This window comes from Limanda limanda, chromosome 11 (assembly GCF_963576545.1).
Source record: "Limanda limanda chromosome 11, fLimLim1.1, whole genome shotgun sequence".
Lineage (NCBI taxonomy): Eukaryota > Metazoa > Chordata > Actinopteri > Pleuronectiformes > Pleuronectidae > Limanda > Limanda limanda.
The window spans coordinates 21,760,359-21,781,568 of NC_083646.1; the positions used below are offsets into that span (position 1 = coordinate 21,760,359).

General features: G+C 40.0%; 1 protein-coding gene across 1 annotated transcript; it reads right to left on the reverse strand.

Annotated features, from left to right (window-relative positions):
* Nucleotides 1-1,602: 1,602 nt before the first annotated feature.
* Nucleotides 1,603-20,612, reverse strand: cep162 (centrosomal protein 162). Its single transcript, XM_061081702.1, has 29 exons — nucleotides 20,563-20,612; nucleotides 19,491-19,586; nucleotides 19,128-19,263; nucleotides 18,449-18,574; nucleotides 18,072-18,255; nucleotides 17,569-17,642; nucleotides 17,406-17,467; nucleotides 15,180-15,210; nucleotides 14,758-14,832; nucleotides 14,151-14,363; nucleotides 13,728-13,809; nucleotides 11,547-11,805; nucleotides 11,013-11,226; nucleotides 10,641-10,771; nucleotides 10,007-10,141; nucleotides 9,264-9,395; nucleotides 8,800-8,912; nucleotides 8,494-8,596; nucleotides 8,276-8,402; nucleotides 7,537-7,700; nucleotides 6,581-6,685; nucleotides 6,284-6,496; nucleotides 5,333-5,530; nucleotides 4,757-5,075; nucleotides 3,881-4,013; nucleotides 3,664-3,805; nucleotides 3,486-3,584; nucleotides 2,787-2,921; nucleotides 1,603-2,085 (listed from the first exon to the last, which is right to left on the reverse strand). Exons 2-29 carry the CDS (start codon nucleotides 19,542-19,544, stop codon nucleotides 1,909-1,911), a joined length of 3,936 nt encoding a protein of 1,311 aa, XP_060937685.1. The 5' UTR covers nucleotides 19,545-19,586; nucleotides 20,563-20,612; the 3' UTR covers nucleotides 1,603-1,908.
* Nucleotides 20,613-21,210: the final 598 nt, after the last annotated feature.

Below are 21,210 nucleotides of genomic sequence, written 5' to 3' on the forward strand. Positions count from 1 at the left end.
TTGTAAACGTGAGGGTACATTTTTTTTAAAATAAATTACATTTGTAAATGTTTTCAATTTGTCCTAATGGGTTATTGTGTGTCGATGTGCACTTTTATCTATTTAAAATGAAAAAAAATAATAAAATGCAAAAATGAAAGGGTCGTGAATTTATTTGTCAGACTACTGTACCTTGAAGTGCACCAGGTCACGATGTCAGTGACAAGTCACATCAGAAACCTCTCGTCCCTACGCTGACCTGTGATCAGACACGTTGTCTCTTCCCTCCTCTGAAGCACTCAGTAGCCTCAAGACGCTGCAGAGTGAGGGGCGATGAACACCTCAACATCCCAACTCTGCAGATGGAAAGCTAGGGAGACATCCTGACTCACCTATCTTACAGTCAACTCTATGATGATGATTTCCTGCCACTGGGCTCTGGATATTAGGTCCATATCATCCTTTTGTATCATAGGTTTATGAAGCTTGAGTTTCTTACGGATGTCCATGCAGCTGTCAGTCACTCCCCTGTGTCGTGAGGGCATGAAACAAATATTGGGCCTGTTCACCAGCGCTCATAAATATACTGTGCTCTGATAATGTATTTCAGTAGCTGGAATCCTAGGTGCTCATTGTCCAACCTTGGACTCTTGCCCTGGCGCTGTGCTCACGTTAAAATATGTCCCACAGTCTGCATTAGGAATTTGTTGCACTGCCAAATGTCAGAAAGCACGAGTTACCAGGGAGCACTTTGTTCTCTGCCGTGACAACACTGTCTGCACACCGGTCTCCCTCGTGGTTTCTCTCTGTGTCCACTACTGTGTGGAGAAGTGGTTTTATTGTCCAGTCAACATCAGCATAGGATGATCACTCTGCAAAAAATGATTGGGATTCTAATCATTGCCCTAATGGATTATCACAAGATACAATTACACAATACAACCTGAGCAATGGACTCACCTACACCTCAGAAGATCTACCACAACTCTTCTATGTAGTGCAGAATCAAACATTTGTGTCCTGCCGACAGAAATGTGTCAGTCCTAAAAAAACGTGCCTGTTTTGGCAAAGTGAGAAAAAAATGTGTTTTCCTTCATATGACAATGTTACAAAAAGGTTGTGTAACAAAGGGGTGGGAATTGACTGGTAAGCATTTACTCCCCTTTTCCTCAGCAGGGTTTCGCTGTTATAGCCCAAACAGGCAGGTGTCATTTATACATCGGTGTAAAAGTTAGATTTTTCACTGAAGGCAGTCATGTCATTTCTGGAAGTTTGAAAGAGTCGGACTCTGTTAGGTCATGTGTTTTTATAATCTATATATTCTGTATTAAAAATGTAAGTGAAACGGATCCTTTGGCATAAATTGAATAATTTAAAAAATTGAGGTTTTCACTAGTGTTTCATTTAAATCCTACGAATTGTTGTTTTCTTTACCCTAGAATGGGCCCTTTATATTCAAATATTTTATATTTGTTTTAGTTTTTTAAAGTAGCCTAGACTGGACTAGTTATAAAATATATATACCCTCCTACACTGTGGGGACAGTGTTGCCCGTGTCGAGTGGGTGGCAGGACAAACTGAATACAACTTAGTTAGACAAAGGTTTAAAAAGAGCATTTATTTTTCACTACACCTTAAATAAATTAAATTAATATACGTCAAAAATACAAAGTAGCTACAAACTATGAACAGGTGTGAGGTACAGAACAAGGGTGTATTCATATTCATTACAACACAACAACTTTAAAACGTTGTGGTTATATTTCAGATTTTCATGTCATCAAGAAATATTGCTAATATTTAATCAGTTACTGATCTGGAGAAGAAAACATTGTTCACACTGAACAATATCATTGTTGATGAGATGCTGGTTGTTGCTTTTGTTGTCCATCTTTGGCTTACGCAAGTCTGTGGGTTGTCATGGGGGGGTCAGGAGGGAGGGAACACCACTCCCTGTCTCTGGAGATGTTTCAGGAAGTCCAGGATGGAGTCCAGCTCCAGACGGAAAGCCTTCAGCTCTCTGCTCTTGTCCTGGGCCAGATTCTTCCAGCGCTCCACCTCTGCCTGCTGCTGAGGCTCCAGCATCTGCCAGGAGCCTCCGATATCCTGCAGGTACAGGGAGTGACATTTAGAGGTTAGCCAGTATTCGTTCAGTAAACCCATCAGTCCTCAAATGAGTTGGCTAGAGAGGGAGCAAAGCATTAACAAATCAAATCAAATCAAAGTTTATTGTCACATGCACCAATGACAGCGTCATCAGAGCAGTAAAACTCTTTTGACCTGGCAGGCAACATCTACGCAGTAGACGGGCTTTACAAAATAAAAAAAATGACATACCATATAACATATAACATAGTACAATTAAGCAGCAGTTTACAGGGTGAAGGAGTGGGGAATATTAAATTAAATAATATGAATATGTGTAGTAAGTAACTCAGTATATATCGGAATATCGGATACTGAACTAATTTCAGATTTCATGTCTGTGTTTCACCAAGTACTCTGGGGTGAGAATGTAGTTAGAAGTAGGTTGAGAGTTTGGGTCGCTAGTTTAACTTCCAGTCTGGAGCTGTTTAATCCAGAAAGCAGCATCAACAAACTCTGCATCACTAGATTTCTCTTTTGATGACATAACTAGACATAACACGTTGAAGTTGTTGCCTTCAACAACCAGTGCAGTTTCAGTCTATGCAATTCAACCAAAAACATGATTTTTTTCTTTTTTTTGAGCTACAATAGTTAAAGTGGAAAGATCTGTGTTCCAGATGCAAATTAATGTGAAGAGGAATGTCTCCCATCACGTGTACCTGCTGCAGCTCTGTCTCTCTCTGTTGGTGTCTGAGCTCCATGTTGACGATCTTCCTCTCCAGGCCACAGAGGAGTTTCACCTCGGAGCTCTGAGCTTCTTTAGCTTCCTTCAGCTCCTGCAGCAGTTTGGTCAGCTGGACACAAGGTGGACAAGAAGACTAACTATTAAAGGGTTAGAAGAAAAAAAACTACTTAGGTTACACTGACGCATGGTAATATGGCACTGGAGAAGAAACAAGCTATGACTAAACAAAAAATACAAAAAAAAAAATACCTGAAGAGCAAAGACGGAAGTTGGTACATATCAAATAGTGACAACAGTTTTGTGTTATTTCACCAATTTAATGACATTTTGTATTTTCTTACATTTCAGCAAGGTCAGCAAGAGCAATGAACTTCTGACATTTGAATTAGAATTAAACATATTTAAATAAATAAATAAAACAAAACAATAAATAGCTCTCTGGCTGTTATTAAAAATGCACTTGAATAAATATTAAACATGACCAAGCACATTATTTTGAATTTTGTGCGTAATGATTGCTGAGTTACCCTTACACCAGGACTAACCTAACCTAACATAAACTGCTTCGGGGACTTGATTTTTGTCCCCATAAGGATGACTTGTTCCTGTAATGTGACTGTGTAAACAGATGTAGGTCCCAACATCATGAGTAAAACCTGGAGCTCCCACTCACCTGTCTCTGCAGAGTGTTCTCTCTGGTCCTGGACACTGTCAGTGCATCTTTATTTCCCTGCAGCTCCTTCAGTTGTTCTTGAAGATGTTTCAGTTTGATCTGTAGGCAGACGTTTAAATCATCAGAATCATTCAGGACCATCTGATGTCATTAAACTGGTGTGTGAGTGGCCCTGTACCTCCTGAGTGTCAACCGTATTGGCCTGTTCAGCCACCCTGGAGGATGAGTATTCCAGGGCATGGGCGGCCCGCAGCTTGTCTAACACCTGGAGGTGTTCTACTTTCAGAGAGGACAGCTGCTCAGCACAGTGGTTCTGGAGCCTGGAAAGTCACATAACATCCTTTAGTTCAATCTGCAGGAGACGTCTGTTGATGGGTTCACACAAATACACATACCTGCGCAGCTCCTCCTTGGCTTGTACAGCATCTGCCTTTAATTCCTCCTTCTCCTGCTCCGCCTGAAGCTCCAGCAGCTCCACACGCTGAGTCAGAGCCTGGTTCTCCTGCAGAACCTCTGAGATATGGCTTCCTGTCAAAAGGACGCAACAGTCAATTTCAAACATCCCCAATACTCTGGAGGGGGTTCAAGTGAACATTCGAAGAACATTGAAGGCTTTGGTCATTGTAATTATTCTTCCCGTTCAAACTTGCAGTAAAAGGATTATCTGTGGACTCTGACCCCCACCTGTACCATTGGGATCATTTCAGTAAGAGGCATCTCAGTATAGGTATTTTCAGATTTGAAAAATGTGAACTTGTACATGTAAGGCTGCTCTGAACAGAGGCAGAGGTCCTAATGTCTGGGCCACTGTGCCTGCATGTGCAGCACCTTAAGGTTGCTTGGCTGATCTGCTGCGTCTCACTGTTGTTCACACATATATATATATATATATATAATATATATATATATATATATATATATATATATATATATATATATATATATAGATTCAATATGCAGAGGAGACTGCAGTTTGTTCTCTGAAGTTAAAGTAATTACTTTATGTAGACTGATCTCAAACATGTCGTGTGACGGAAATCGTATGTACAAATTAAACTTCCATCTGTGTAAATAATGATGCACCCAAGATCACAGTGTATGTACATCTGCATTACTTATTAGGTGTGGGTCTGTCCTAAGCAGAGGAATGTGCCAGTTTAAATCAAAGAAAGAATTTCTTCATTCAGCTAATTTTGTTATTTAAATATCAGTTCATGCATAACTTATTTTAGAATTCGTGTAAGCAGGCAAAGGAAAGTCAACAATCACACCTGCAAAGGCTGTGGGCTGGTAGGTCTTCTCATTGTGAGCAGCTGGAAATGTTTCCTCTCTTCCACATCTGTCTTTTGCAGAAACAGAGCCGAGGACCTTGGTCGGGCCCGGCTGTCGTCTGTTCTCTGTGGAGCGGGTTCCTGCTCGTGGGCTCGGGACAGACAGCATGCTCCTCCTCTCCTTCTGCAGTCTCTCCACAGTGCGGGTAAGATCCTGAATGGTTTGTGTTTTGGTGGCAAGCTCCTGGCTCAACCGTTCTATCCGAACTCCAACCGCTGCCTCGGCTTGGCGCTGGTATCGGCCTGGACTCGGCTGGGCCTGCAAGGTGGTGGGAGGGGGAGGCGGGGGGGTATACATCAGTTTGTACAGGCAAGTAAGAACTTTTTCTCTTTTTTGTATATTTGACTATATGTTACTAAAGGAGACATTTTATTCATGGTTAAGTTCATAACTTGATTATGGGTAATTACTTGTCCAGAAAAAAAAGCCAAAGGTTCAGGTCTATATTAGAATGTCACATTTCTCAATAAAGGTTTCTATTGCATTTCAGTGAGCAGGTCAACCTCTGTGCTGACCCTGATTTTGAGCTGCTGCTGGAGAGACTCAATCTGGTTGTTGAGGGATTTCTCTTTCTCCTGGTGAGTTTCCTTCTCCTGCTGCAGCGCTTTCTCCAGAGTTTGAACCTGTGACATCCACGGCTGGTTCACTTCTTCAACCTGCTGTTTCGTTTCCAGCTGCTGCTCCAGCTCGGAGATCTGCAGCTCGTAGCGGAGCTGAAAGGAGCAAACAAACAAATTTTTAGATTTTCTGTTCCTCTATTTTTAAAAGAAAGATTTTGTCTGTTTTTAGATCTTATCACTCAAACTACAAACGTTTCTGCGAGCTGCACTGTGATCCGGCCTCACCAAAATAATTAATGCGTCAATGATCCCATTTAGAATTACAAGGGCAGGTTTATAATACACAATGGCAATCAGTTGAACCTCTCTTTACTGTGACAGACTGTCTGCCAATGTGAAAGATCAAAGCATCCATCCATGGACGATAGTTGTGTTTATTTTGTCCATGTTTTAAATTGATAAAATTACAAATTTCACCCTTCAGTCCACACCAGATAATCAAGAGTCCCAAATGCATTTTTTTAAGAATCAAAAACTAAAACATCTGATTAATAACAATATTTGGAAGCTTAATTCAGAGCTTTGTAGAAATCTCTTTGGCAGCAGTTGCATCTTTCAGTCATCTTGGGTAAGTATATACAAGCTTTGCACACCGGGATTTGTACAGTTTATACTGTTCACAATTGGATACTCTGAAGCTCAGACAAAGTAGTGATGGTATAAGCCACATGATGTGCAAACATATTGCTCAGAGGTCTGAGTTTGATTCTCATCTCATCAGACCAGAGAATCTTTTTGCTCATGCTCTTAGAGTTCATTTTAATTGTTGAATAAATGCTGATTAGTTATTACATCAGAGATCAGTTATCACAATATGAACAAAATGTAGCATTGAATAAGTTGTACCTTGACACTGTGAAACCGTTGTTCCATGGCCCTCAGGCCACCTTTCGCCTCCTCATCATGACTCTCCAGCTGTGCATCTAGACGCTGAATTCTGGCCTCCAGCAGAGCGACGATGCCGAGATCCTCCTCAGCACCAGCTCTGGCTGCAGCGTATATAAGAGCAGGCAGGGAGTTTGGGTTCCTGTTTCTGAGTATCTGTTCCAGATCCTTCACCTGGTGAATTGAGACAGACTCTTGAGTAATGGAGAGAGACAGAGCGTAATAAGTCTGATTCGTTTGTTTGCTTGTGGGAGGAACCTGTCGCTGCAGGTCCTGCATTTTCTTTGTGTCCACAGTTTTCTCTTTGGCCTTTCTCTGCTGCTCGCCACTTCTTTTGCCCACATCTTCTTTCAGTTTCTCCACCTGAAATGAAGACAACCTGTTATTTCACCATAAGCAATGTCCAGATGATTAACTGTTTCTGACTTTGTGCTCCACATCAGAACTGATACAAGGTTTCTGTTCCTTTTGCAGCTGCAGCATCACACAGTTGTTAATACCCATTCAACACATCTCAGACACACTAATCATATGTGTTCAGTGAGGACATGATCCTTAGTTTGCAACCAAGGTTCAGTTAGACATTAAGTTTGAAGAAATAAAAACGTTCAAAATTAAGATTTTACAGGAAAGGGATCTAAAATTTGCCCTTTTAAGTGAATGTGTACTGTAAGCTATAGTTGATGCATTAGTCTGAATCTTTTTAGATAATTGATTCATATTTTCGTGTCGGTTTTGGTTGTCAGATCTATGCTTTATGATTCATATCTAAACAATGTAAAACAGCAATAAGAAGAGTGTGAGTCCTAATAATAAAAGGAGGAAGTTAATTTTGTGATCAAACCGTCATACATAAATACATAGGTATGTATGGGTTAAAGGAACATAAGACTATATAGACTATACTATTTAATGTCAGTAGTATACTAACACGGTAAATTTATTGTATATACATAGGGTTTTTCTACTCTTATTGACCTCTCAAAACACTTAATGCTACAAGTCATGTTCTCCCATTCACACACAATCATACAGGGCTTCTATAAGAAGCACACTGTCAGCGCAGTCGTTGAGCATCTTGTCCAAGGACAATTGGGAATGCAGACTGTCGGTGCCAGGGATCAACCCACGGCCTTCTGTACAGTGGATCACCCTCTCCTCCTCCTGTCACTGTACACATAACATATAACATATAACACATAACATCATGTTACCTGATCTGTGAGTTGTTGGATCTGAGCTGTAGCAGCCTTCAGTCTGTCAGCATCTCTGTCCAGAAGCTCCTGGTTCTCAGAAAACCACTGCAGCTTCTTCTTCAGGCCTGACACTTCCTCTTTGTGCTTCTCCTCCAGTACACGCATCTCAAACGTCTTATCACCTATACAAAATATATAAAATGGATATGTTGTCCAAAGATCACTTGTACAGATACAGAATACAGGTCTTGTAAAAACTGGGAGCTGTCTCTAATAATTTTGTCTCTAACCTTTCAGTGGTCTTTGGATTTTAAGTACATAGATGTTGTTTTTTCCTTTAGTGTACATGTAAACGTTCTGCTAAATTACAAAGGCCAAAGTGAGTCTCTCTTCCACGGAATGTTCTGCTCCATAAGTGCCTGAAACGCCTCCTTTATTTTCCTGTTGTTTTTCAGTAAAGCGTCTACGTCGCCTTGTGACATTTAACGTGGCCGCCTAATGGTTATAATGGCAGTGTTCTACAGCTGATCAGGAAGCCTTTAGGTAAGGGGTGGGACACTTCCAACACAAACACCTAAGCAGCTCGCCAATTACAAAAGAGGCCAGCAAACCAAACAGAGGCGGACCGAGTGCTTAAACAACAAATGGTGTGTACTTTGAACATTACAGCAGTAAACCGTTAGTAGAGTAGACCGTTCAATTGATGTTATGAACATGTTAATAGACAAAATATGGACACTACATCTCCACCACTCACCTGAGGTGGAGATGACCTGGAATTTAGCCAAGTTTCTCTCTTTCTTCAGTAGCTCCAGTTCTTCCTCCAGAGTATTTGTTTCTTGCTTCAGTCTGTGAATGTCCTCAGAGAGCTTCGCCTCATTCCTCTGGACACAGACAAACACACATTTTAATGTTAAGTGATGAAAATGAAACAAATGTTCTGTTGAACAGTAGTTCAGTAATCGTGGTACTTACCTGGAATTTGTTTATTTGAGCCAACAAGTCTGTAATACGTTGAGCGTGATCCATTAAACAGACATTTCCCACAGGCCTCGAGGTTTTACTCAGCTTCTCCATGCTGCATATTGAAAATGCCACAGACAATATAAAAATATGGAACTACACACGTTTTGAAGGATTCTCTCACAAAAACGCCGTGACTTTTCCCTTTGACCACCAAAATCAATTCATTTATTCTGTGAGTCCAAGTGAACAGTTGTGCTAAATTTACAAGAATTTCCTTTGAGTTGAATGTTTCAGGTTTCAAGTTTCAGCTCTCACCTTGCGGAAGTCAGTTCATTCTGCAGCCTGTGGTTTTCATTAAACATGGCCTCCTCGTTAGCTTTGCTCTGGGCCTGTTGAGCCTTCATCTGCAAGTAGAGCTTCTCATTCTCCTGCAAAAAAATGGTTTTAATAGCACAAATATCAAAAACAAATGGAAAAATAAAGACATACAGAAAGAAAAAGAACAACTACACAACATGTAATGCATTTGTATTTAAGTTACATAATTCTTTACTTTTTGTATGTGATGCTTCACAACTGTGTGTTGTGTTGCTTTCTACTTCACTTTTCCCACATTAATCATTAATGAATGAATGTATCAGCAGCAGCACTATATACATTATGTTCATGGAATGGGAGATCACAAAGCAGAGGATTTGATGTCAAAGCGAAACACAAAGCTCCTATATTAATGAGGAAATCTGCAAGCCCAGTCTGATGAGGAGCTCTAGGAGACAAACCTGCTGGTAACCTTTAATAAGAATCTCCTGCTCTTTAATTTCTTTATCCATCTTTTGGAGCGTTTCCTCTGTTGCAGGATCTGTGGCCTCGGCCCGTTTCTTCTTGTGATTGGCTTCTTCTGCACTTCGCAGCTGAGGAATACAAGAAACAAAAGTCCAGCCACTTCTTTTATATTTTGTATTCGTACAATACTGACTATCTGCAAATCTGAGGCACCATATTCAATCTACAAACACTACAATTACACAGTACACATAAAACCTATATTCAAATCATAATGTAATATGACAAATAAAGAAGCCTTCCTGCAGCTCAGCTCCTCCATTTTTGATCTTTAGTGTCAGTATAACATCCACAGAGAGAGGAGTTAGATTCACTCTTTGTTCTGCAGTAACAAAACAGCTACAGAACAAAAAGTAACAATTTCTTAACTCAGAGAAACTGACTCACTTGGTCAGTTCATTAAATAAAGCACCTGTCTCTACCAATATATTATCAGGGTTTCATCTATAACTTGTTTGTGTTCTTTTTTTTTTCCTCAACCTGCATTATTCTGAAAAATCGAGACATTCACGGTTGGACAGTTGGGGACTTACTAAAGCTATACCAGAAAATGAGGCGTCAACAGCCTCCGCTCTACATCACACACAGTGCAGTAAACACAGACTGGGACATGTATCATGGGTAACATGGGTACAAGGTTTGGAATGAACATTTGTACATTTCAGTGCATTTTTCACACCTTGCTTTGCAGGAGGAAGATCTGCTGTCTGAGTGAGTTGAGCTCCTCTGCTCCTTCCTTCATCTTCTGCAGCTCTATCTCTCTCTGAGCCAGCTCGGCTCTCAGCTCCGTCACCAGAGAGCTGCTCTCATCACTCTGCAAGTCAGACATCAACAACGATATCAGATGAATGATTATCTGTGGCAAACCAAATCTGAGATAACGCCATTAATGTCAAATTGTCTCAGAAGAGAAGCTCCCCATCAGCTTACAATTGGGCTCTACAATAAATTGGTGATTTATCTGAATTTGTGCTAAAAATGTGTCTACAAATTGATAATCACGTCATTATAACTGCCAAAATCAATAATTGGCCATATTAATTGTCATGTGTCACTAGTCTCACAAACAGTGATGTGCGACTCCAGATGTTCCCTGTCACTGGGTGTCGAGTACAGAGAAAACACAAGCAGGTGAATAATGCTGCTTCATGTGATCTCGATAGAGGTATCAATACGTAACATCATGCCTCTGTCTGCTAATTATATTGGGGCTAACCACTATATTTACCAAGCAGAACAGCATATAAAGTAAAATACATGCTGAAGATCTTGATTCAGGGTTTTCAGAGTCTGGATGTCCAGTGTTGTCTTACATTGTTGTTTGGAAGATGATGTGTCGGCCTGGTCTCCTGGGGACTACTTGTGTTGATCTGCTGTTGGAGGACGCCCACTAAGGACTGAACAGATGCCACCAGCTCATTGCTCACTTTGAGAGCTGACTCTGCTAATCAAACAAATATAGAAGTTGGTCAGTAGCTTTACATTCGAACACACAGATTTAAACATGACACACTGATTCCACACCGCCACATCATCCTCCTTCATTATAAAGCAACAAAGGAAGGCAACTGATAACAAAAATATGATAGAAAACAAATTTAGCATTGAGTAAAAAAAAAAAAAACTAAACAGGAACACTTTGATAACTATATATATTTTGTGTGTGAGTGTCACAAACTACAAACCTGTGTCGTCGTGTCTTTCTGGGCTCTTCGTGAATGTAGCTGTTGATGGACGCTGCGGTAAATAGCTTTTGGCTGCAGCAGCAGTTTTACTGATCCCTGACAACCTGGAGGTCATTGCTGTTCTCTCTTCCACCTTCCTGGCTCTCGCAGAAGCCAAGGTTGGTTTCTTCAGTGAAGACGTAGAAGGAAGAGAAAGGGTCGAGCTACGGGAGACCTGGGGGAAAATATCCACAACTCATCAGGGTTATAAGATGCTGTACTAAAAGACAACACTGCTCACCAGAAGAACCTTCTGGAGCTGTTTTCTGATAAAACAAAGAAAAGTATCGGAGTCATATCTCCAGTTTGTAAGCTGCACTGCTAAAAACTGGGTTTTCAGGCAATGTCAATCTTAAGGTTAACTTTGAATGGTTAATGCATTATACTGTTACTTTTAAATATTCTAAAAATACACATTTTATTTGTTAAATGTATATAAAAACCACCACAAATCCATGCACTGCTGAATGGAGAAAAGTTTGAGGTTTGCCTCACCGGTTGTTTCTTAACTTTGCCAGCCTGAGAGGATTTGGGAGAAGCCGTCTTGCTCTGATCCCCCATCAGCCTCTGTACTTCCTCTCTGATGCTCAACTTCAGGTCACGGTTGGGATGGTCTGGGGAGTTCAGTTCGTTATCTTCCTTTATCTTCGGAGCAGCTTTTCTTGGACCCTTCAGTTGTGACTCTGTATAAGACACAACTGTGAAAGTCCTTTCCAAGGGGCAGGATGGTTTCTCTTGGACGGGTTGCAAAGCACTGTGATGAGAAAGATCATTGTTGTTGGTATTAAGTACAAGTTGTTTGAACTAAATTCAGGTTATGAGTTGGGAGAATTTGTTATTTTGAGCCAATGGATCAACAGTGAGTCAAAACAGTATACCCCCTGTTTGAGGCACAGCATCTTTGATCTTTACATTCTATGACACATATACTTCAAACAAAGTATGACTTTGATGTATACAGTACAGTCTTGGTTAATCTTGAAGATTGAGCAGTGTTCAAGTGCCTGAGATATTCAGATTAGACTGTTGATTTCAGATTCATGATTTTGGGGTTTTTCAATGCTTTTTTTAGGGCCCAAGCACCAACAGTGCAGGGGCCCCATTTCCTTTACGTAGATTCTTTGTCTTACTATTATTTTCGCACGCTGAATCCCATTATTCAGGGCCTAAACATGCTTAAAAAGTAGTGAAGTAATTTGAAATAATTTTCAAAATGGCTCAATTCATACAAATATGTATGATGACCAGACAAAAAAAGTCTAGAGGAGTAATATGATTAAAGCAACAAGAAGTCTGACATTTTTGGCGATTTACACATGCATTTCAACAAACTCCTCCTACAGCTTTCGTCAGATCAATTTTAAATTTAGTGAGTGTCATCTTAACAATAAGGAGATTAAAATAGTGTCAAAGCTTTAGACTAAGTCAAAAGGTTTGAACGTAGCATGGCGTCAAAGTTTGATAATTCGCTAAAAATAGTTTTATTCTAACTCCTCTGTGCATTGTCCAATGAGCCTCAAACTATTCACACATGATCAAAATCCTGGCCTGAACAGATTCATATGTCAATATTGACTCATCATCAAAGCGCTACCTGCTGGTGACAGGAAGTGTATGTTTTATACTTTGATATCCTGCTCCTGGCTGGTTTACAATAAAGATCTCAAATGTGCTGAGAATATTCATAAACCCTTCAGCATACTTCATGGTCGGAATTGTGACTGTTCCTCAAACCGTTTAGCCACCGCGGTGCGGCAAAGGTTGATGCTTCATGATGTCAAATCAAGCCTATTGAGCTGTTGCTGCAATCTTTGGTCACTAGAGGACAGTGTGAGACCATGGTTTGCTCAAGGGACAAAGCTTTCTTCTCAGAGCTGTAGAGAATTGTATGTATTTCACATTGTTAATGTATTGAAAACTCTATTAAACAGTTAATGTTGAAAGACAAGTTTAGTTAAGAGTAAAATTTATTTTGTCTTGACAAAAGTGTCGTTCCCACCGAGAGGAGCTGTGCAATCAGAATCAACATTCTAACATAAGATAATTAATCTCTGTGATAGATGCTCTCAATTTAGTAATTTAATTTAATAATTTAATAAATGTCCTTAGTGTATGAAATCCCTCTATTTATGAAAATGTTATATTCAAAAGCATTGAAATTCACGAAGTCCCTCATAAGAAAATGGCCTCTCAATTATTTTATGAGTGAAATGATGTCTGGTCATGGTAAGAACTGTCAAACCGTTACGAGGTGGTGGCATTTAGTTGAGATTCTTCACCAAATATTTCCACCAAAAATTCATGATTTCTTTTTTGTACCTGTATGAAATGTGGAAGGTTATTTGTTTCTGAATCATCATTGACAAGACATATAACGTGTTTCTTTGTCACTGTGTGTTCTACCCCTGATGGTGTGGACCGTAATACATGACTAGGGGGCATGGTCGGGGCCGCGTGATGGACACAGGAAGTGATGCGTTTACCCTCTCCGCTGTGCACAAAACGCACGCACAAGGAGCTGTTTCACCGTTTCTCTCAAATACACCTTGCCACTGAAGCACAACTGTCTTGTGCTTCAGTGTGAATCCTTCTCCTCACACTCTGATGAGGCTGAATCTGTCACTAAACCTGTGCTCTCAGAGTTCTGCTCTCCATCTTGGATTTTGCAGTGCTAACCTGACAGGTTGAAGGCTGAACCCTCTAGTATGATCCTCGTCTATTCGGATGGGCCTCATCAGTTCTTCTGCAGTGGGAAGATCTGAATATAAAAACACAAAGTAATTATTCTCCTCACATCAGTTTGTTCCTAAAAAATGATCTTGTCATTTGAAAACACCTCAGTACAGTCTCATTTCAGAGGCTCTCTCATTGCCCATAAACTTTGAGCTTGCTGAACCTGTGCTGTCTACTGAAGAAACCAAAAGAAAATCTAATATTTAAAAGTTTACCACTTTTAACTCACCAGACAATTTAGAAAACAACTATCTGAGCTAGCAATGATGTAACGCTGTAACTTGTAACTTGTAACGCTGTTATAAAATAGAAAAAGAGTCTCTGACTGTAGCCTCAATTAATGTTTACAGGAGGCCAGTGTCTGACCTGACTCATTGGTGGAAGCCGGCTGAAGAGACAGTCTGCCATGTTGAGGAGGGAAGGATGAAGACACAGATCTGTGGAGCCTCCCTTCTCCTCCCACAGGAGAATGCAGGTAATCACGATTATGGTCGTCTGCACCCTCCACGACCTGGATCTGTCTGTAGGCCTCATGCAGAGCCTCCATCTCTGAGCCTCCACTCTTCACATATGAGTGGCCTGCACAGAAAACAAATTCAGCTGTGTGATAAAGAAAGTGCTGCACATAGATGCACTGTATGTATGTGTGTGGATGGGTGAAAGGCAAAGCTGTACTTTAAAGCGCTTGAGTAGTCATCAAGACAAGAAAAAGTGCCGTATAAATGCATTCAATTCGTTATTGTGAGAAAAACAATTACCCCCACACAACAGGTTATTGTGTGGGAATAAATATAGCCTATAGTCATAGTGGTTCTCTTGTGTGTTGTATCTACGGTTGCCACATAGTAAAAATTTAACAGGTGGATAGTGACAGTGAAAAGACTGCATAACATTGTCTGGTGCTTATTTTATTCAACCTATTATGCTACTGAATAACACTTTGCTATAACTTGACCCTATGTGTTTGTGTTACCTCTGTCCAGTGATCCTGCTGTGTCTGTCTTTCTGTCTTCTCCACCAGTGTCGTCCAAAGAATCAAACAGACACCCTGAGAGAAACTTCCAGTTAGAGAGGTCCCATTTATGACATACTTTACTATACAGTTATCTACTGGTACAGATTCATTTCTACAGTGAAGAAGTAATAAAAAAAATAATCTTTATTTACAGGCAACCTTTCATTTGAACTAATACTAATTGAGACATTTGAATGAGTCTACATACATATATATACATTGTTGGTAGTGAGGTAGTAGTATTCACATAATGTTTACTGTAGTGCAGTGTAATGTAATATTCTGTCTATGGTCATCAAACCATATTCCACTTTCTCTTTGAGTGATAGATTCGTCTTTTCCCAAACCCAACAATGAATTCTAATTTTTTTTTTTCTTACCTTTGCCAATAATTGGAGGCATCTCAGACTCCTGAAAACAGATAACACACTAATAAACTACGTAGCATTATGGTATGTAAGATTGTTTAAAAATAAACAAAGACAAAGCTCGGAGCATGATTTGAGCAACATCAGCCTGTCTGACACAGACTGGTCCAGTCACATGTGTTGATCTTGAATAAACTGGACTGTTAACATCTATTTAGCTCAGGAGGCAGCTTGGCCGCTGTTGTGTCGTGGCCGTGCTGTATGACTAGTTGCTTTTCATTAAATATCCCATACATGTTTTATTGTTATGGCTGTACACTAACATTCAATACTTTGTTACACCAGTGTTTGGTGTATTTGATGCATTACTCTGTGTCTATTGGGCTTCTTTTGAGTTGAACATGGTAAAGCTGCTAAGTAGTATTTTAGGTTCAGGCTTTAGACTGTGTGCCATGTTTGCAGAATACTTTTTCCTTTATCTCCTTTTCCTAAGTCACACAAATCAATGTTTGGCCTGATTCTCTCTCTCTGTGTTATCTCCCTCCGCAATACAGTTAACAAGATAGAAGAAACATTTTCAGATAACTCTTTGGCCTTTGCTTGCAGGTTGGCCAATAGAAGAACTGAGAAGATGCATATTGTAGTTGAGGTTGTACTTAAGTTGTATCTTGTACAGAAAAGATAATAACCTGCACACTAGGGCTGCCGCGATTCGTCGACGTCATCGATTACGTCGACGCTGAAAATGCGTCGACGCGTATAAAATGCGTCGACGCATTTTTTTTTTAAACCGCTGGGCACCAGCCGCGATAGACTATGCATGCCGCGGCTGGGGCAGCAGTCGCCCCGGCGCCCCCCTCCCCTCCACGCAGCCGGAGGCTCGGTGTGCGGCCCGCCTCAAGTTGTTTTTTTTTTTTTTGGGGGGGGGGGGGTCCTCGTCCACGGCGCTTCACGGCGTCGCTGGTGCGGGGGCTTCCTTTCTCTTGGACCGCGGGGCGGTGTCCGTCGCGGGTGCGGACGGCGGCCCTGGACGCGAGTCGTGTCCTTCTCGCGTCACCTCAGCTACGGCGCCCGCGTGGGGGGAGGGGGGGCCGCTAGACTGAGTCCAGAACATGTGGACATGCTGACATTCTTGCATTACAACACGCATGTCTAACTAACGTTTGGGTTTGATTTTGAGCTGGACACCATTGTTTCTTATACTTTAAACTTGTTGCACTTTGTTTAATATGCAGACATAACTTTTTTATTTTGATAAGGGGTTAAATAGAAACTTTGATATCTTTTTGAGTTGCACTGCTGACTTAACTTATATGCCCTCTTTTTTATTTATTTTTATCACGTTGGAGTTGCTAGTTTAAACCTACAGTTTTGCACTTTAATATTTGAGCCTTTGTTTACATTTTGTTTTGTGCTGCATTATACGATGACATACAGTTTGTTGTTGTCAAGATAAAATTAACTGAAATGAAATGGTCAATTTGATTTTTTTGGAGGAAAATTAGTCGTTTAGATTAATCGATAGAAAAATAGTCGTTAGTGGCAGCCCTACTGCACACACAATATAGATTTTTTCACAAGTTCCATATCTTGACAAAACAAGTTTTATTTTTTGCGCTGAGGTTATTATCTTGGGTGTCATCTTATGCCACAAGGTTAAATGAAAATCATGGTTTTAGAGAGACAGTAGGAAAGCATGTTATATATTATATGCTATATATATCACTGTGTTTCGCAGAAATACAATATTGTTCAATATTAGCTTATTGCACATGTCTTTGTTGGTGTATGATTGAATACTATTCTCTGCCAAAAGTCTGTAGTGAATAAAAAAATGGTGTGGGGCTCAACATTGTATCGACCGACAAGTAAGAAGAAGTAACAGAACAGAAATGTCAAACTATGTGAGCCTATTTAAAAACAGGGTTATTATTACAAAATAAGTACATTATTAGTATGTAATTAAAGTACATTGTGTACAGTATTACAAACTGTTTCCACCAGAGGGCAGTAACAGGTTTATTTTTCAGCTGTAAAATTTCCTCCGCATGTGTCTAGGTGAAAATTTAAAAAATTAAAGAAGTCATATCAAGATGGTTTGTTTAGGCTAAAAACATTATCAGCTGATACATCAGATTTTTTTAACTCAAAAAGCAATTTCCAAGCTTAGATAAAGGTGACTAAGGTTCTAACTTAAACTGTTTTCTAATTTTTATCATTATGAATTTGATTACTAACCTTATGCAGTGGATCTTTCCCATTCTCCTCATCCTCAAAATCCTCACTGTAGTGTGGAGAGCCTGCAGAAACAGAATGAGAAAAGATCTAATTTAGATGCACCGGGACAAAGATTGATAAAAAATAAATCAAAGACATTTGCAGAAGGGTCCGTGACTCTTACCTAGAGAGGGGGTCTCTGTGACTCTGGCCTTCCTTTGACCATCTTCATTCTGCTCCACTGCCTCCTCAGCATTCCTGGAGGGAGAACAGCCATCATCATTACATCACAGTGACAACCCTGAGCTTCAAGGACAGAAGCAGCAAAGAGTGCTGATTATAACCAAGGGCAGTTTGTTTTTAACGTACATATATATTCAAAACTTCCAGAGAATACTCATACGTCAGCTTCCAGAAAAAACATATAGAAACAACAGGCAAATGAAGTATTACAGAAAAAAAACTTGATCAGTCTGTATCAAAGTTTTTACTAGGGGGCTGGTTGGAGAAATTCAAACATTTGAGTTCTAATATCTTCTAATATATTCTAATATCTCCTCCTGAGAATGTCTGAGTTCAGTGCAAGTCTGAAAAAAGCCTTTCTGTCATTGTGTAGTATGAGACCCGGCAACATGTATGTTTCAGTCTTGTTGTGGGTGTAACATCTGACCAAGGCCACTTCCTTACCCGAGTTTAGAGCCGATGGAAGAACTCATTGAGTCAAGCTCTCTGTTCAGTTTGGAGTAATCTATAGTGGATGATGGTCCTGCTTCTAGTTGGGCAAAAAAAAGGGCTTTCTCTTCTTCTTCCTCCAGGGTGTCCAAGCCCATAGTGTTCATGTCCACAGCTGGTACCTTCATTGATTCTACACCTGCACACACATGTGGAAATCTACTGAAAACCTGACATATTCACAACGTTAAAGGAGAAATATGAGATGCAGGATCTCACATAAAGACTTCCAATTTGGAATCAAATAGAAAACATTTTAAGAACTTAGCTGTGGGATGCGGTCAGATATTACTGGTTGACGTGAAACATGTTTCTGTGCACTGTGGACTCACCCTCTGTCTCTGTGTCATCTCTGCTGACAACAACAGCCTCTTCCTTCACACTTCCTTCGTCCTCCTCTTGGATAGCATGAGACTTCCTCAAAGACTTCCTGAAAGACTTTCCAGACCCCGATAGTCCTGAACAAGAAACCCAAGGAAATGTGTGAATGAACGTTTGGGCAAATTAATCCATGACTGAATACACAACCATCAAAGTCTAATAAACATAATCAATTATTTAAAAAACAAAACCCAACTTAATCTTACAATCAGGACTTTGTTTGCATTCATCTGATTGTTATTTAAATGTTGGAGAGAAGGACTTGATATCACCTTGTTCCAACAGAGTCCCGCCCACTTTTAAAACACCCCCAGGTGAACTTGTGGACAACAGACAGATACAATTATTTAAGATACACGGTTAAAATAAGAATATCCACAAAAAAATAAAACCTGTGTGCATATATATATAAAAAAGGAATTATTATGCTGCTCCCTCTGTTTTCTCTCCCTCCCTCTGTCTCTTTCAGGATACCCCAGTGAGTGACCTATTATTTTTTTCACCTCAGTCTACCTTTGTGGGCGATTGATGTAGCCACAGCTATTGCACATCCTCATCATGAGAAGTGCCAAAGGCTAACATGTCCAGTGTGATAGATGTTTTATCACAGAGTCCTCTCCTCATTATTACCTCTTTCTGCTCCACCACCGCTGTCTTCATCATCTTGCCACCTAAGCGCTGCTGGTTTCGGGGCTGATTTCTGACTTCTTTTAACACAAGGCTGCTTCTCAGAGCCACCCAGATCCACCGAGTCATCTGAAACAGACTGACAGAGAGATGCCTTCAGGATAAGATGTGCTTTAAACCATTAGATCTTTTTTGCTGCTTTTAAATGAAAGAAGTTACAATATCCAGTGTTTTAACTTTTACGAGAGTTGAAGTTTCTGTGGATCAACTGAGTGACCCTGATTTACTTCATGCTGTGTGATTCATGCAATGCTTATAGGATGAAATGATCAGTACCAGAGTGGCATGTAAGGAATGCTGATTTACCTCCTTTAAGAACAGCTCAAACTGTTCATCCAAATCCTCCTTGCTCAGCGACATGGTGATTCTGTCCCATTCATCAGCCAATGGGAGCCCAGACAACTGGAAAAAAATGTGGAGAAAGACATTTGTACACCTCATATGTGCAGCATATCTGACTCACTAATGTCAACATATGACAGATGACATACTTTAAGCTTTAAAATTAGTAAATGTGATAGGTTGTGATATTTTATTTAGGTACCTTATGTTATCATGTTTAACCTACTTTCAGAGAGACAGAAAACTGATTATTTTAGTAATTTTTTTCATTTGGGAGCTTTCTACAGGCAAGACTTTGCATTAACTCAAATACAAAACAATTCGACAACTTTCTCTTATGACAGAACCAAAGAATCATACACAAAAGCAATTGATGGCCTAAGAATGATCTGGACAGGACCTGGATCAGGTGATACCAGAGGAGAAGGAAGACCTGTTTGATGAGGAATGAGTCATATTCATCACTCAGATGCTCAATGTGGAGGTTGGATTATACCTGATAATGTGTGTGTTAGTTAGACCAGGTGATAATTAGTCTTTCAATATGTTTTGTTTTTGTGTTTTGCATTGTTGGTCTGGCTAATTTAGACTTTTATTGCTGGACAGCATTTTTTTCCCTTTCAGATCCTGAGATGTATGTCATTCTTGTAACTGTTGTTTTTGATGTTTTCAAGACAAGAAGGAACCGTGTCAGTAAAGCGTCAAAATAAAGGATGAAACAGTGTCACTTCCGGTCACAACTGTCAAAATAAAGCGGTTCCTCATAATGTCACATACATTTAAATTATGGAAGTTAGAAGAGAAAAGAGCCTTTGTACTGACACACTGTTGATCAAAGGTAACTTCTCGTGTTCGTGGAAACACTGGAACAAAATGCTGCATGTCTCCCTAATCCCTATGTACTGCCGGAGCTTTACAAAGCTAACAACTAGAGTTCATCTTCATTAGCTAGCTCGTTAGCTGACTCCAGCAGCAAGGCAACTTCTTAATCTACCTACATGCGGAATATATGTTTACTAATTTCCACAAAACTCACGCGAACCACTGGGAAGCTGCTGCTCTCCGCGACCCGATGAAACCAACACTTCCGTGTTTGGATTAGGATTGTGTTCCCGCAACAGCACCCGGGTGTAAACATCGAGCTGATTGGTTAGAACCGAGTGCGTCATAAAAAATGAAAACTCACGCAGCTATTCCCCACATAGTCCCGCCTCTGCCCTGTCTCTGATTGGTCAAATTTAGGCTTGAAGAGTGATTATTAGTTCGTAAAGTGAATAATTTTAGGACAACCCAATCACAGACAAGGTGGGGGCGGGTCTTCTTTCAGTTAAAGTGGAAAAAGTCTAAAACGTTGTGACGTTTTACTCCTGAACTTGATTTATCTGTTCTTATGGAGGTCTGCATTTTATAATTTAACCCTGAAAAACAATATGTGAAATTTTTTGTCACCATATTATGATCAATATCATGTGCAATATTACATATGAATCACTGCTATTATCATTGCTGCCACTTTACTTTGTATTAGTTTACTGCCTCACGTCACTTATTTTATTTTCATTTTTTTAAATTTTATTTCATTATTGTTACTTCTATTAGACATCAGTTATTCTGCTATTACTCATAATAAAGTATTTTCTTATCTTATCTCACCAGTCAAACACATACATCTTCAAACTGGTTT